The sequence below is a fragment of the Meleagris gallopavo genome, chromosome Z, assembly GCF_905368555.1.
Source record: "Meleagris gallopavo chromosome Z, MGAL_WU_HG_1.1, whole genome shotgun sequence".
Classification (NCBI taxonomy): Eukaryota; Metazoa; Chordata; class Aves; order Galliformes; family Phasianidae; genus Meleagris; species Meleagris gallopavo.
Window position 1 is genome coordinate 28,485,051 of NC_139435.1, and position 17,762 is coordinate 28,502,812.

The 17,762-nt window shown below is 38.1% G+C and overlaps 1 protein-coding gene across 3 annotated transcripts in view; it reads left to right on the top strand.

Annotated features, from left to right (window-relative positions):
* KDM4C (lysine demethylase 4C) overlaps positions 1–17,762 on the top strand; it is a 291,774-nt gene that overhangs the window by 202,198 nt on the left and 71,814 nt on the right. For all 3 annotated transcript variants that reach the window (XM_085213046.1, XM_085213045.1, XM_085213044.1), the window contains 2 exons: positions 6,960–7,015; positions 14,116–14,224. In XM_085213046.1, the coding sequence (XP_085069172.1) occupies positions 6,960–7,015; positions 14,116–14,224 (165 nt within the window). The remainder of the gene's footprint in view (positions 1–6,959; positions 7,016–14,115; positions 14,225–17,762) is intronic.

Sequence of the window (17,762 nt, forward strand, 5' to 3'; positions counted from 1 at the left end):
GAACCACAAGTGCTATTGCTAACTTATTTAGCTAATTATTCTAATCAGAGATGGAAAGTATCGAATTTCTGGTTTTGGTATTAGTCTGTTACCAGGATATGCCTTCCTTATAAGAAAAGTCTTTGACACAGTGTATTTTAGAAGGTTTGTAAACACTGAGTTTTTGTGGTGCTGTCGGAGAAAATGAAGAGTATTAAATCTGGACAATATCTTTGTAATCTCAGAAGCAAAATCCATTTAGACCTTCAGATCACAGGATGGTTTTATAGGGTTTATAGGAACGTGTGCAGATTATCAGGTTCAACCCAGTGCTAATGCAGAATAACCCACACTGTCTGCCTAAGGAGGAAGACTCCATTACCTCTGCAGGCAAACTCATTCCAGTGCTTTGTAACTCATACAGTAAGGAATTGCTTCTTGAAATTCCCTTTGCTGACTTGCCACTGATAATCATGTGAAAGGGCCTGGTTGCCTTGAGCACCTCTGTATTTCATAGATTCATAAAATAGTCTAGATTTAAGTTGAATGGAAATTTATAGATCTCCTAGTTCCAAGCCCCTTAACATGGACAAGGGACACTTTACACCAGATCAGGTTGTTCAAAGCCCTGTCCAACCTGAAGCTGAACACTTCCTGGGATGGGGCATCCACAGCTTCTCAGGGCAACCTGTTCCAGTGTCTCACCAACCTTTTAGTAAAGAATATTTTCCTAACTTCTGATCTGTATCTCCTCTCTTTTAATTTGGAAACATTCCCCTATGTCTTGTAATTACCTGACCATTTAAAAGTTGCTCTATATCATTTTTACAAGTTCCCATTAGGTCCTGGAAGGTCGTAATGAGATCTCTTTCTCTTCTCCAACCTGAACAAGACCATCTGCCTTCATCTGTCTTCATGGGAGAGGTGCTCCAGCCCTCTGAATATCTTTGTTGCCTTCCTTTGGACCTACTCCAACAGCTCCATGTCTTGCTTGTGCTGAGGAGCCCAGTACAATTTTTAGGGGCAGGAAGAAGGATAGAAATAGCCAGTAGCAGAATACAGTGATGCTGATTTCTTGAAAAAACAATTTTTCATCTACCAATGTTTAGATTTTAATATTTACCATTGTTTCCAAATACTATCTTACAGTAATGAGTATAATCTTGTATATATTTTTATCAGTAGAAATGCTGTCATTCCATTTTTGTTTGTGTGTTTGCTAAATGCTTAGCCTCAGTGTGGTGGTTATTTCTGCAGTGTCATTCTTTTAAGGGAAAATAATTACTTTTGTCTCTTATATCCTTGATTCTTAGCATTTATTTATTTATTTATTTATTTATTTATTTACAACACAGCTAATCTCTGTCCTTTAGACTTCTCTTCAAAGGTGAGGATGTCTATGGTCTTTCTTGGATGCTTGGAAACAGTTAAGTGTTGCAGAAAGTGTTTTGTATAAGGCCACCTAGCATTCTCCATGTCATACCCTCTACATTTTTGACTTCAGATGCTGTGATTAGAAATGACACTATTTAGGGTGGCGTGAAAAGATTAAAATACTCAGAAGTGGACAATTTCTGAAAATAGCATTTGCAAATGTGTTAAGAGAAACACTGACTCTTTTTTTAATTACAAAATTGTAGATACCAAAATAAATTAAGTAGGGACATCAGATAATTGAGGAGACAGCAATGCCAGCTGAATTAGTGCTATTCACAGATGTGATGCTGGGCATTACAGGGCAGTTAGAGAAGGTGAAACACTTAGGGCATTTCTTGTTCAAAGGTTGCTCTTGAAAAAGCCAACCAGAACATCCCATGGAACACAAAATTTGTTTTTCAGCCTTAACTATAGAAATTGTATCCATGTCACTTGGCTGTGGCAGAGTTCAAGATTAGATACCAGTTTTAAGTAGTTATAATTTTTACCAACCAGCTTGTAAATATGACTAATAAGTCAGCATTTCTTTAACAGTTTTACAGCAGAACACTCTTAAAAATGAAAACAATTGTTCTGGTTTCTCACTAGAAATATTTAAGACTGTTAGACACTAATCACAGTCAAAAGAGGCATAGGAACATAGTTGAGATAAAAACAGTATTTTATGAATTGGATAAATAGTGTTTTGTTTACTGAAGCAATGCTGAAAACATTATAAACGTCTTCATTGCTTCAGTCTACCACACAAAATATATACTTATCATAAACATAATAGAATGGTTTGGGTTGGAAGGGACCTTTAAGATCATCTATTTCCAACACCCTGCTATAGGCAGGGACACCTCCCTCTAGACCAGGCTGCTCAAAGCCCATCCAGTCTTGCCTTGAGTGCTTCCAAGGAGGTGGCATCCACAACCTCACTGGGCAGCCTGTCCCAGCGTCTTCAACAAGGCCAAAGGTGAATACCTTGGGAAGAATGTAAACCTTAGGTAAGCATTCCCTCCCAATCTATAACAGTATACAAATAAGAAACTGCCGTAGGCAAAGGCAGTGTCTGTCTATTTGCTCAGTGGAAGGTGGCCACTGATGAATTTTTTAATGAACTTCCTGTTTAAATGGTATAAAGTTCTAGCATACACATGTGGCAAACTTAAATCACATTTTGTGAAGAATCTTTTTGCTTTTGTCTGTTTAGGATTAGCTGCCTTCTGTTGTCCTTTGATAGCAACCACCTGGTTGCAAACCTGGTTTTTGTATTGGTCTACTTAGTGAAGTCTTTTTCCAAGCCACTCATAATTTTATTGGCATTTCTCAGACTTCACACTGTCTTTTCTTTCCTCTTTCCAAGAGTGGATTTTTTTTTTTTTTTAAATTGAGGCCCATAAGGTAAGAATAGGTCGAAATGAACAAAATTTTGTTCAGTTATTGAGATACTCTTGAAAACAGGACGCAGCTGAATAGGGAAGAGTTCAAGATGCTGAAGCTAGAGTACAGACACAGGAATATCGAGCAGTTATTCCAGTCACTGTTGTAGCAGTGTTTATGAGAGTTGTGGTGCATGCAGTTGTTGCTGTTCATAGAGATGTGGGATGCAGGTAGGGTCTGCTATAATGAATTAACAAAAAATCAACTAATCCTACTCTGCCTGACGTTGTAGATTATTTGCTCTCTTTGTGTTTTAGAGGAGAAAATGTGACATCAAATGAAGATAGTGAGTAAAAAATTAGTGATATTTTAACTTAGTAAGAAGCTGCAGATGGAAACTGGCAAATTAAATCATTAAAGGAATGATCTGTTTCTCATGTTTATCATGCATAAAGCAAAAAACAAAAAAAGCTCAAATGACAGCAAAGAAGCTTCAAGTTAGCTGCTGGCAGGAATGTGAAAGGACTGGAAAAGATCGTTAGGTTGATTATGGAGACTATATCACTACATTTTTTAAGAATTTGGAAAAATGTCAGACAAAATTAATTAGGAATAATATATGTTTTATTTATACAGTTTTTATCCACCCACACATATATATTTCCTTGAACTGAGTAAACACTATTCCTTGGAGATGCCATTGTAATTTACAGGGTTGCAGAAGAAAAAAGAGAGCAGTTTAATAAGAGAGAGGATCAAGTGGAGTAATGTTCATAGTTGTCCATAGGAATAACCATTATTTGACTTCTACTTTCCCTCACCCATGGCTTGACTCGATTCTATTTCCTTGCTGTGTCAAACTGCTTCCTATTCACACAGAATGGTACTGCGGATGAAGTAAGCAAATATGGAGTGTATGAAAGCCTTTCCTGAGAGCGTTGCAGTCTTTATGACTTTGAATTTTGAGCGCAAAAAGCATGCAAAGACAACCAAATGCATTCACTTTAAAGTATAAATAAGTGTGAACAGACTTCTTTGTTGTTGTTGTTGTGTTCATCCATGCAATAATAATTAGTATGCAGTTATGCTTGAATAATGGCGTATCATTCCAATGAAGATGTTCCATCTTTTGGATGTATGTATCAAAGAGAGTTTGGTTAATTCACATTGACTTTTGCTGTGTTTTATAGCAGTGGCTGAAACAGAGAGAAATGGAAAATAGACTAGATTAGGAATGGTGGTTGCAAAAATCACTGTTTAATTGTAAACAAGGAAAAATTTGCAGCCCAGAACCTATGAATGTGACTGTTATGAAAAAATGCATTGTTTCCACTAAAAATCTAAAAGATGAAGCAAACATTAGTGTAATAAAGATTGTGAATTATATGGGAATGGCTTAGTTTATGCAGCTATTGGAAAAGAGTGTTTTCTTTTATAATTCTAGAATGTTATGCTGATTTTTAAGCAGGTGAGCAATTAAAAAAATTCTAAGGTTTAATTTAGATAAGTGTAAAATAACATGCGTAAGAAATTATTATTTAATGCAAATACATACGACATAAAATTACTTGCTTAAAGGATTTGCAGAGGAATAGTGAACAAGGTGATGCGACAGTGAGGCTCTACATTGAAGTCTGCTGCTTATCCTGAATTATATACACAGTGAACACTCATTCTTTCTGTATGAAGACAGGGGTCATAAATGCTAATGTATGTCTGATCTCACGGCTGTCCATAGCAAGCACGTCTTTACCAGAAATATTAGTACTTCTAATAACTGCTTCCCCTGTGTTTTCATTGTTTGCAGTATGCCAAAACTGGAGATAAAGTAATGGTCATATTGCACATATATAGGACAATACTTTGCAAAGCTAGGATGGTATAAAATCTAATAGGCTTTACTTCTGGACCTGTTCACACAGTTTTACTATAAACATGGATGACATTTTCAAGTTCCTACAGTTGGTATCTACCACAGAATGACCCATTTGGTTATTGCCCACCATTACTGCCAATGCACTGAAGACTTGTATATGTGGATTTCAGTTCCTACAGGCCCTGCATAGGAAAAAAAATTGTCAAGCTTCAAGCTACCACTGGGAATACATAAAGCAACTTTGTCTCTTTTTTACTTTTTATTTTTTTTTATTTTCTTCCTTTTAACTGAGTATGAAAGCTCTGTGCTATACTAGATAAGAATTATGAATTGCAGTGTATAATTCAGAATTCTTTATATTGTGTCTAAGAGACAGGAAAACAGAAATTTGTTTGTAGTATCTTATTAGTATTTTAGCATAATCTATTTATAGAATCATTTTATAGCCTTGGATTTTTTCTTTAGTTGCACTGAGAAACTACAAATGATCAGATTAAGGTTTTCCTTAAAAATATCTATTAGAAGCAGAAAATATTCATTTTCATTCTAGTACTGAATTTCAACGTAGGCTAGAATAAAAAACAAAATAAAATCTCACAAAATAGAGGCTCTATTTTATTTTGACGAACAAGAGTAATCTTTTTTTATGGCAAATATAAAAAAATAATTAATTAATTAAAAACAAATTAATTAATTTTTGCATTAGTTATAGACAAAACAAACAACAACAATTACAACAAAAAAAGAGAGAATCCACAAGTGAGTGATCTGCTGAACTTTCAGCTTGAAGGGAGGTAAGGAAGTAGTTCCCCACAAATTTTTCAATTGAATCAGAGTCATATTCTTTTCAAGAGTCTGCAGATGTTATTCATCTGCTGCACTGTAAGGTTCGTACACATGCAGAACCGCAGGAATTTACCTATTCTTGAATGAACATTCCATTTTGAGTATTTTCTATGCTGCTTGGTTCATTCATTTCGTTTCTCGTGAGCTTGCCAACCTAATTTTAATGTTCTCATCTTGCATCCCACCATCATGTTTAAAACTAAAGCACTCTATTGGTCAGTAGCTCATGACAATGATTGGCATGCTCTGCATATTAAGATATCAGTGTTAATAGCAAAAAGATTACTCATTTCCTCATGGAGTTTAAAATGAATCAAAGGAAGAGACAGACCTTTCCTTCGCTGATTTGTAAGAAAGGATCTAAAGAGAAACCATGTGGAAGAGGCTGCAGTGCTATAGGATTAGCTGTAATTGTGTCCCATTTAGCTTCTGTCTGGTTTTGGTAGAAGATTTCATTAGATGAAGTGTGAGAACCCCACAAAGATACAGCTGATTGAGTAAAAGTGTTGGTTTTGCAAGGATCAGTTTTACTTACTCTCCAACAGTGAAATGGAAAAGTCCTATGGAATTTTAGTATAATTCTATTGACTTGTTTTGCTGATTGAGTCTCTGTAAAATTACAGACAGTAAATTCTGAAAAACCCACTCAGATCTGTCGGAGCAGCCCCTTTATGGCCATTTCTCCCCTCTTTATGCAGAAACTACCTGTTTCTGCTCCTTTGCATGCCAGAAAGGATTGTTATTCTAAGACCTCAGATTTTTGGATTTAAGAGTTCTGGCGAACTGGAACCTAGAATAAGTGGGGTTCAATCCTAGGTCTCTTGTGTTTAAAGCAGTGAACCTCACATCTGTACACCTCTGTAATAATATTAACTACATTAAAGTGGCACTGTATGAAAAAATATGTTATTCTGTGATATTGATAGATAAGACGACATTATCTGCTTAAATTGTGAAGAAAATTCATTACTTGCAAGGAAGTACTTTGTTGTTAGGGTGTTTCTCAAAAGAAAGTATCAAACACGGAATGTCTTTCATTATTTGAGTTGAATCAATGGCTTACGAGACAGTGCTTTCTTCCTAACTTTTATTAAGCTAATTATGTATCATTTTATTGTGTTTTACCATAGTAGGTTTCATGGCAATTCTAGCCTTTCTGTTGCAGTACTAGCTGAATGCTTTTTCATTTGGTGTTGCCTTCAAAGCGATTCTGTAACTTTATTCAAGAGTAGTATTTAAAACTTATTTTTCTTCAGCTGTTTTGAACTGTCAGTCTTTTTGTTATATATATATTTTTTTTCTGTAAGGAAATGCAGTGCTTCTAAGTGGCAGGTTGTATGCCTGTATTGAACTATGCTAGCAATTTACATGTACTTAGGATCAGCTTAATAAGACTGCTTTGTAACCAGTCAATAAAGCTCACTTGTTTCTACACTATTTTTATTTTTATTTTTAGGAATGTTGTCTCTGCAATTTGAGAGGTGGTGCATTAAAACAAACTACTGACAAGAAGTAAGTATTTGAGATTGCACATTTTTGTTTAAAGTTTTTTCCTAACACATTCCCATGTACTGAGCATTTGTAATCTTAATTACTTGACAGTGTGCCTTTAAGATGAATCTTTGCAGAATTAAAATTACTCCCCCTGAAATGTGTCATTGGCATTTTGTGAAATAGTTAGATGCTAAAATGTGTATTTGTTTTAGTATTTGCACACGCTTATTTGTTTCAAATTCTATTCTGCTTGTCGTTGTGTAAAGAAAGCAAATGAGAGCTCATTTGTCATTGTTTGCATGAGAAAATCTTACCAAACAGTGAAGTGTATTTTATTCTTTAGCACTGACAATTTGTTATTACAGAATTTATACAGAACCTCTGAACTTCTCCTAGAAACAATATTTTAAATTAATTAATCTAAATCACTGAATCACAGAATCACCAAGGTTGGAAAAGACCTACAAGATCATCCAGTCCAACCATCCACGTATCACCAATAGTTCTCACTCGACACAACATCCAAATGTTCCTTGAACACCTCCAGGATCGGTGACTCCTCCTCATGGGCAGCCCATTTCGCTGCCTGACCACTCTTTCAGAGAAGTAGTATTTCCTAACATCCAGCCTGAATCTCCCCTGGCACAGCTTGAAGCCATTCCCTCTAGTCCTATCACCAGTTACACGAGAGAAGAGGCCGACCCCCAGCTCACTACAACCTCCCTTCGGGTAGTCATAGAGAGCAGTAAGGTCTCCCCTGAGCCTCCTCTTCTCCAGATTGAACAATCCCAGCTCCTTCAGCCGCTCCTTGTAAGGCATGTGCTCCAGACCCCTCACCAGCTTTGTTACCCTTCTTTCAACCCGCTCCAGGTGTTCAATGTCTTTTTTGCAGTGAAGGGCCCCAAACTGGACACAGTACTCAAGGTGCAGCCTCACTAGAGCTGAGTAAAGGGAGACAGTCACTTCCCTGTTCTTGCTGGCAACGCTGTTTCTGATGCAAGCCAGGATGCCACTAGCCTTCTTGGCCACCTGGGCACACTGCTGGCTCAGGTTCAGCTGAGCATCAGTCAATACCCCCAGGTCCATTTCCTCTACACAGTCTTCCAGCCACTCTGGCCCAAGCCTGTAAGCGTTGCCTGGGGTTGTTGAGGCCAAAGTGCAGGACTTGGCATGTGGTCTCGTTGAACCTCCTCCCATTAGCTTCAGCCCAGCTATCCAACCTGTCCCAGCAAGTATAAGGGTGGTTGAAGTCTCCTATGAGAACTGGTGCCTGTGATTGTGAGGCTACTTTCATCAATTTCCTCCTCCTAGTGAGGAGGCTGTAGTACACACCCACAAATGTGTCACCCATATTAGCCTTCCTCTTAGTTCTCACCTGTAAACACTCCCTTCACTCATCATTCATCTCTGGGCAGAGGTCAGTACATCCAGTTTTCTCCCACATAAAGTGCAGCTCCATAGCATCGTCTTGCTTGTCTGCCTTTATAAAAAATACATACTCATCCATGAATGTGTTCTGGTTATGCGAACTGTCTCACCATGTCTCCATGATCTCTGTAAGATCATGGTCCTCTGACTGTACACAGATCTCTAATTCTTCCTGTTATTTGCAATGCTGTGCCCATTGGTACAGAGTCACTTTAAAGAAGAAAAGGAAACAGGATTTATATTTCGTTGGGGGGATGCAAGAAAATCATAAAATCTTAGAATGGCCTGGGTTGAAAAGGACCACAATGATCATCTAGTTTCAACCCCCCTGCTATGTGCAGGGTCGGCAATGAGCATGCCAGGCTCCCAGAACCACATCCAGCTTGGCCTTGAATGCCTCCAGGGATGGGACACCAACAACCTTCCTGGGCAACCTGTTCCAGTGTGTCACCGCCCTCTGTGTGAAAACCTTCCTCCTAATATCTAACCTAAACCTTCCCTGCTTCAGTTCAAGAACATTTCCCCTTGTCCTATCCCTGTCCATCCTTGTAAACAGCTGTTCCCCTTCCTGTTTATAAGCTCTCTTCAAGAACTGGAGGGCCACAATGAGGTCTCTCTGGAGACTTCTCTTTTCCAAGCTGAACAACCCCAGTTCCCTCAACCTTTCTTCATAGGAGAGGTGCTCCAGCCCTCTGATCATCTTAGTAGCCCTCTTCTGGATGTGCTACAAGAGCTCCACGTTCTTCCTGTACTGGAGGCCCCAGGCCTGGACTCAGTACTCCAAATGGGACCTCACAAGAGCCGAATAGAGGGGGACAATCACCTCCCTCTCCCTTCTGGCCACCCCTTTTTTAATGCAGCTCAGGATATAGTTGTCCTTCCAGGCTGCAAGCGCACACTGATAGCTCATGTCCAACTTCTCGTCCACCAGGACCCCCGTGTCCTTTTAAGCAGGGCTGCTCGTAAGAGGCTCTTCTCCCAGTTTGTATAAAATATCTAGGATTGCGCTGACCCAAGTGCAGCATCCTGCCCTGAACCTCATTAGGTTTTCATGGACCCACTTTTCCAGCCGGTTCAGGTCCCTCTGGATGGCTTCCCTTTCCTCCAATGTATTGACCGTACCATTCAACTTGGTGTGATCTGCAAACTTGCTGAGAGTGCATTTGATGCCACTGTCTATGTCATTGATGAAGATGTTGAAGAGCACTGGTGTCAAGACCGACCCCTGAAGGACATCGCTTGTGACCGATCTCCACCCTAAGTATCCCCTGTAACTATACATACCGCTGAGGTGGCTGGCCTTTTGGCTTATGCGATGGAAGGCAGCTAAAGAACATTTGTCACTGTTCTGGTTGACCTTGCTTATTTCACCAGTTAGTTCAATGACATGAGCATTTCCATTTTGGACACCATACCCCAAGCCCTTCAGTTTTAAAGCCCACCTCAGTAAGTTTGCAAGCCCCCTGCTGAAGATAGCCCTGCCTTTTCTACACAGACATATCCCATCTGTTCATAATGTGTTGTAATCCTCATAGAAATTCCCATCGTCATGAAAACTGAAAGCGTTGTGTCAGTGCCAACCATATAGCTAGGAATTTGTGTAGGCGTTATATGTCTATTTCTGGCTGCCCTCTTTCCTCCAGCAGGGAAAATTGAGAAGGTAACCTGGGCACCAGTCTTTTTCACTTGCACTCCCATGGCTTTATAGTATTCTTTAATTGTGCTTGTATTCCAGCTTGCAGTGTCATTCATGCCCACAAGAAAAAAGAACAGCAAAAGATCCATGCTCAGGACAAACTATTGCACACTCTTTTCAGTATCCCATATCTTCGCTCCTGAGAGCCAGCAAACCAATCAAGACTCCCTGTCAGGCCAACAGAAGGGACCCTTAGTGCCTTTTAAGGGAGAGTCACCAACTACAAGCACTCCGTGTTTCCGTTTATGAAATCCTCTGTAAGCTATTGATATGACTTCTCCTTGCAGATCTTGGTCATGGGTTTGCATGAGCTTAGTATCTGCTTTTAGTAGTGAAGCTAGAAGGTGGGGTCTGAAGTGGAGCCCTGCTTTTGTGCATCACCAGGGACTAAAGTGCCTCCTTCTCAGTATTATCCAGTCCTGGAATATGGTCCTTAAAAAGCTCTCTCTCTCTTTCTCTCTCTCTCAGCATCTCTAATGCTATGCAGCCTTTTAACTACTTCTTGCAACTCAGCCACTAGTCATAAAAGATCATCCACCTGTGCACACTTTGGGCAGGTACTTACCTTAACACCAGGAGAAGGTTCAAAGCACTTGGTGCAACCAATTGCTTTAACCTAAGTCAATTAAAATATTTTAGAAATAGGTTATAAGATTTAGCCATAGGAATAAAAACCACCACAGGGATCTGCAGAAAGTGTCTTCTTCTTTGTAATTATACCTGAAGTCTTCAGTTTTGCATTACATCCCTCTGGGTTTCTATTACGGATTTCCGAAATAAGTGCTCTGTAAAAGTAGTTAACTTCTTTTTTTTTATTTTCCTGTTTCCATAACACATTGCACTTGCTATACAGTGTTTAGTTTTCACTTGTTCTCAGTATTCTGTCTATCTTTGAGCATTATCTCCTATTTTGAACTTCTGAAAGTTTTCAGAAGTGTGTTCCAATTACTATTTTGTTTTCACCACCAAGTATAAAATCCAACTCTGAGATATTTTCTGTGTACTGAGATTCCTTCTTCTCAGGTGAACAGTCATTATTTCAAGTCCTATTAGGTTGAGAGAAATCAGAGTATAAAGGGTTGTGCTAAGGTTTATTGAAGAGACATTTTATTTATAGCATTTCTGTCCACATAAAGCTTAGATGGTAAGACACCTGTTATTATGAGTGCAATTTTGCAGGCAGGCATCAATGAAAGAAAAATGTTATTAAAAGAAAAATAGTATGTATGCGCTTTTAAAGCATGTAAGCAACAAAAAGAGCACTGGAACATTGTTCCACTTTGATGATATTCACAAATTGGTACGGACAAAATTGAGACTTTTATGCCTTCTTTGCCCCTGTCTTCAACACCCGTGATGTGCACTATAGGTCCTGCGAGGTGGAGGATTCTCTAACAGTAAACTCCTAGCCAACCCAAATTTGTGCAAGATTTTCTGATGTGCTGGATACATAAGTCTTTTGGGCCTGAAAGAATTATCTCAGGGAGCTGGCTGACGTCACCATCAGCTCTTATAGCTATTTTTAAATGGTGTAGGAAATATGGAGAGGTCCCAGTAGATTGGAAGCTGGCAAATGTTATGAAAATACCAGTTTTGAAGAACAATAAGAAGGAGAACCCTATAATTACAGCCCTGTCAGTCTCACTTCAATGCTTGGTAAAATTATGGAGATTATTCTGGGAGTTATTGAAAAACACCTAAAAGACAATTGGAGAGTTACAGAATGGCTTGGACTGAAAGCCATCTACTTCCAACCCCTCTGGCATAAACAGGCTTGCCACCTGCTAGATCATTTTGCCCAGAGCGAATTCAACCTGAACATGAATACTTCCAGGGATGGGGCATCCACTGCATACACAGCTTCTCTGTGCAACCCGTGTCAGTGCCTCAGCATCTTCTCAGTAAAATATTTCCTTATAACATCTATCCTGAATCTCCCTTTTTAGTTAAGAACCATTCCCCATTCCTCCCTTGCCCTATCTCTATCAGATCTTGTAAAAAGACAGTCTCTTTCCTTTTCATAAGGTGCCTTTAAGAGTTAGAAGGCCTCAGTGAGGTCTTCCCTGCACTCTTCTCCTTGAGCCTAGCTCCCTCAGCCTTTGCCTTTTTAAGAGAGATATGCTTCAGCCTCCAATCATCTTCATGATTCCAGCCTCCTCTGGATCCACTCCAACAGCTCTGCATCCTTTCTTTACTGGGTGAAGCAGACCTGGACACAGTTTACCGAATGAGGCTTCAGAAAAGCAGAGCAGAAGGGGAAGATCACTGCCCTCACTCTGCTGGCATCCCCTCTTTTGATGCACCAGAGGATACAGTTGGTCTTCCAGGTTGCAAATGCACATTGCTGGCTTACTTCCAGGTTTTCATACACGAGCACTCCAAAATCCTTCTCGGCAGAGCAGCTCTCAATGGGTTCTTCTCCCAGTCTATACTATTGTCTGAGATTGCCCTAACAATGACAGTGACACTGCTGTCATTGGTCCTAACACAAGTTCATGAGGATTTTGTCTTTATAAATTAATGGTGTTAATTTTATCTTATGATAAGGTTGCCCATCAGGTTGATCTAGGGAATCCAGTAGATGTGAACTTCTTGGATTTCAGGAAAGCTTTCTGTACTGTCTCTATTAGTATTCTCCTCGATACTATGTTATAAATAAATGTTATAAATAAATGTTGAGTACACATCTAGACAAAAACAAAATGTTATGAGTGAACAATTGGCCTGCAGGTTGGCTTGAAGCATTATTGGGCTCAAAGCATTATGAGGTCACATTATGAAGCTGGTGCCCAGTCACTAATAGTGCTCCCTAGGCTCTTTTTGAGGGCCAGTTTTCTTCAGTGTTTTTCTGTTTTATGAACACAAATATCAAATGTATACTAAGTAAGTGTGTGGACAATGCTTAATTGAGAGTTGATTCCCTCAAGGATAGAGAGCCCTTGCCAAGGGATTTTGACATATTTCAGGACTGGACAATCACCAAGCATATGAAATTTAGAAAGAGCAAGTGCTTGATTCTGCCCCCTGGGTCACAGCAACCTTGGATATAGACTGAGAGGTCAGAGAGTGGAAGGCAGGCCCACGGAAAGGGATTTGAGGGTTCTAGTAGACAGCAAGATGAATATGAGTCAGCAGTGTACTCTGGCAGCATAAGGGCCAGCTGTACTCTGGGAGTGCATCAGGCCCAGCACTGCCAGCTGGTGCAGAGCTCACTCTACTCTGCTCTGCACTCTTCATTCTGAGCACTGTGTGCTGTTCTGGGCACCACTATTGAGAAGGACATAAAACTATTAGAGAGCTTCCACAGGAGGGATATGAACATGGTGAATGGTCTAAGAGGGCAAGACATGCAAGGAGTGGCTGAGGTCCCTGGGTTTGTTCAGCTCAGAGCAGAGGAGGCTGAGGGGAGGCCTCACAGAGGTTGCAGCTCCTCATGAAGGGACTGGAAGGGCAGCACTGAGTTCTGTTCTCTGGTCACAGTAACAGGGCCCAAGGGAATTGTATGGAGCTGTCAGGGAGGGTCAGGGAGTGTTAGGAAAAGGTTCTTCACCAGTGAGTGGTGGGCATGGAACATGAGTGGTCCTGTGTAGAGCCAGGAGTCAGAGTCAGTGTGCCTTGTGGGTCCCTCAACTTGATATATTTTATGATTCTGTGAAAATACTGTAGGTGAAAAATTGCTTATTAAAAAAAACAGCCTGGCCTGTGCATGCATGCCTGGATAGAAACCTACAAAGATACTGCACTTACGAAATACAATGTGAAAAATATTTAGATCTATTTTTTCAAGTAAAAATTTACAGTCTGAAATGATGTTTACATGAAGTGTTAGTGTTGTAAATTGTGTTAACTTGTTTCAAAGAAGTCTTCTGAAGTCCTTGAAGGCAAATGTCTGGATTCCTTTTAAAATGGAAACAACAAATTGGAGGTAATGAAACATCACTTGTATTTGTATGGGATTTTTCTGGTAGTATTCTTGACCTGCCACTTTTCACAGGTGGGCTCATGTAATGTGTGCAATTGCCGTTCCAGAAGTCAGATTTGGTAATGTCACAGAACGTACACCGATAGACACTAGCAGAATACCTTTACAAAGATTAAAATTGGTGAGTACTATATTCATATATACTTTACGTATTCTTTGCTATTAAGATATTCCAATATTTTGAAATGCATTCAAAATCTGAATTTTAATTATTGTTGCCAGTTACAGAGAATTAAACTATGTTTAAGGTTAGAAGTACATAGCTGAGGCTTTACTGATATTAACCTATTACTTTTTACAAGTAATGGCAATTCATTAACACCATTTACAATCTCTGGTATTTCTTTAAAAAAGTTTGAATCTGTCCTCGTCTAGACAAACAACAGAAAACTTGACTAGTATCAACCATGAAAAAAAAAGGTTCAGCTTCTGGATTTCTACTGACAATGAAAGCACTGAAACCTAGACTATGAATATCACATAGTACATATTTGTGAGATCTTTTTATTATGTATTTTTGCCTCAAGAAACAATTTGTTGAGGTAAAAAGATGTATGATCTGGTTGTCATGCAGTATCTCTACCATCTGGATATTGAAAAGCATGCATAAAACAGATCACACATTATATTGAATTGAAAAAAAAAACCCTCTTTCCTAAGGAATTCTGAAAGCTGTTGTAAAAAATAAATATAAGTATATCCACAGCTAACATTCTGGAAGGTTGATTTACAAAACTGGGAGACATATTCAAGAGCAATTTAGGATAATTTTCCTTGCTATGTTACAAAGAAAATTAGTAAATTTGACAGAGTTTGCATCACTAAGATATCATCTTCTGCAAGAAGATGACTTCTGGACCACTAGAATGATGTAGGGAAATGATGTCATCAAATTTCTGCACTTGCTTCGTGCTTTTTCAGAAATATTTCTTGATTTTCCTTACCATAAACTTGCACAGTTTACATAATATTCCTGAATGCTATTTTAGGATTTGTTTAGTTTAGTATCCTCTGTGTAACAGAGGAATGGAGTGAGTGTCCTTTCATCATCCTTCCCTTTAATTTTGTTTCTCAAAACTTCAAAATCTTGAATTTTTTAGTTTTTTTAATAACATGCATGCAAATCCTCTTCTCTCTGTTACAGAAGATATCAGGATCTTATTTGAACAGGCAGTGTCTTCTCAAATTGTTTGTGACAGTCCCAGATCTTTCCTAATCTGAAAATATAACCAATAGAAGCACTGAGAATTAATGCAAAGTTTTTATATATTTTGAGGATCATAAATAGTCACAGATGATTGTCTGTTTGGAAGCGATTAATCCAGAGGTTGAAACCACAAAAGTGTGTCGTTTACCTGGTACTGAAATTCACCCTTTTTTGAGATGTCCATTTCTTGATCTGTATAAGAGTAGTAGAAGCATTCAGGAGAAGGCTTGAATTAATTTTAAATTATTTGATGTAAAGATATGGAATCAAAATGCACAAAATTTGTGAAGTATGTGATTTACAATTTCTAGGTCATTTCTGCTGAGTACAAGGCAATTATGTTAATCAGTTATTTATAAATGGCAACTATGTTTTTCCTGCAATTGGTAAAAAATTGGTTGCAGTCTTGTTTTTTTTTCAGTTCTTGAAGCCTCTTTCAGAATAAAATGGCATTGAGACGCTACGGATTGTCTTTAGCTACACATACCCTTTCCATCTCAAGCAAGTTCTTGATTATTTAGAAATACAGTGCTTGCTTTTAAGTAAGAGTTTATGTATTTATTTGAAATTAATATTCTGATGAAGAAACTCAGTTGGATACAGAAAAATCACTGGTGAGGTGCTTTATAATAGCCGTCAATGTACTACTGCCCCAGGTACTGAGTGGATGGCCTTACTGTGAGGGAAGGAAGCACTGTAATCTTGGATTGGCTCATTAAACCTTACTTTTTCAAGACGTCATTTCAGACATTGAATTTATAATGAAATAGCTAGGCTTGTTCTAGTTTAAGGGAAGTATGCAGTTTGACAATCTCTCAAAGGCCCTATCATGATTTAATGTCAGTAAATCTATAAAGTGTTGTTCCTTGGTTAAAGGAGTAGAGAAAAATCTGCTCTGAAAAACACCAGTAGTCTAAGTCTGTTTTTAAGTTACAGTGAATTCCCTGAATAACATTGTAGTATTTTTATTTTTTTTAAATAATAGATATTTGGTGGAATTGCATGGCTATTTAATATTTTCTCAAAATATTTTGAAGCCCCATGTGTTAGATATTTTTTGTAAATTATTTTATTTCCTTAAACACGGAGTTCATATTTCTCTGCTACTGTGAGTAACACTGAATAAGTCAAATGTCATCAGCCTTCTTAACTATTGATTCTGCAGAATAACATTCATGCTCTCATGCCCACTGACTTCAGGGTCTGTGCCTTGGAGAACCCTCAGCATGGTGTTCTAGTAGCTCTCAGAATCTGTAAGCAATTGATTCAGGCCAGTTTTGCCTTTTAAAATTGCAAGGCTTGCCAGTAACACTCTTCAGCAGCCAATTTCTCTTCTGTCCAACTTTTTAGGCTATGTGTTTTTCATCATTCTCCACCACTCAGCGATATTGTTTTGTACATCTTTTGCTAATATTGAGTACTCATAAGTAACATATATTTTAAAAACTACATTTTTGAGACTATTTTAAAGTGTTATTCATATTAAAGTCTGGGATAGCTAATAGTTACAGTTGGTCCGATTATGTTTAGTTGCTGTCCTACATGTTTTGTTGGTTTTTTAATAGTCACAGAAAACAACAGAAAACAAATACAAAAGGATATAGCACATTATAGGATGCAGCCAAACAAGATGTAGATGTTACAATGTGAGAATGAATAGTTCTAATTGTTTTAAATGTTGTAAATATTTATCTGTCTGCTTCTTTCTGTATCCTTTCCCCATTCCCTCATTACTTTCCCTTTTCTTCCTTCCTATCTCTCCCTTTCTCGGAAATAATAAGAAAAGCAAATAAGCAGAGCATCTATTGTTTTCAGAAATCTGTAGAGACTGGGCTGACATTTTCTTTAATGTAGCATCTACAAAAGAATATAAAAGGAAATAAAAAGTCAATGTTTGCTTTTTGACAAATTAAAGAACATCTGTGCAAATGGAAACATATTGGTAGGTTATTTTTATTGCCTAGTTGATATGTGTAGTGATTGCTATTAAATAGTTTTAATTCACTAGACATTTTTGGGTTGAAATCAATGTGTTTTCTGTAAGTCTTTCTATTATTAAATATCACATATTAATTTATTACAGAGTAAAATCCATATTTGTATTCTGCATACAGTAGTTTGTAGCTACAAAGTTGTTTTATACAACAATTTAATGTTTGCAAATTTTTGTTTTTATAGAATGCCAAAACGTTTTTATATTTACCTATTTTTTTTACTGGGTTACATATCATGTTCTGTCATTGTTAAAAATTCATGACATACTGAAGTGTTCATGAAATGCTAAATCCCGTGAAAATGATTCTTTTGTCAATGAAAATAGTCGGAATCAGTACTGACAGAAGATTTTGTTGTTGTGTTTTTCATTAAGAAAAAAAAAATGGTGCATACATGGTGTGTTGAGATAAAACAGGTTGTATCACGCCTTTTTCCATGATATTGGTGTTAGCTAGAT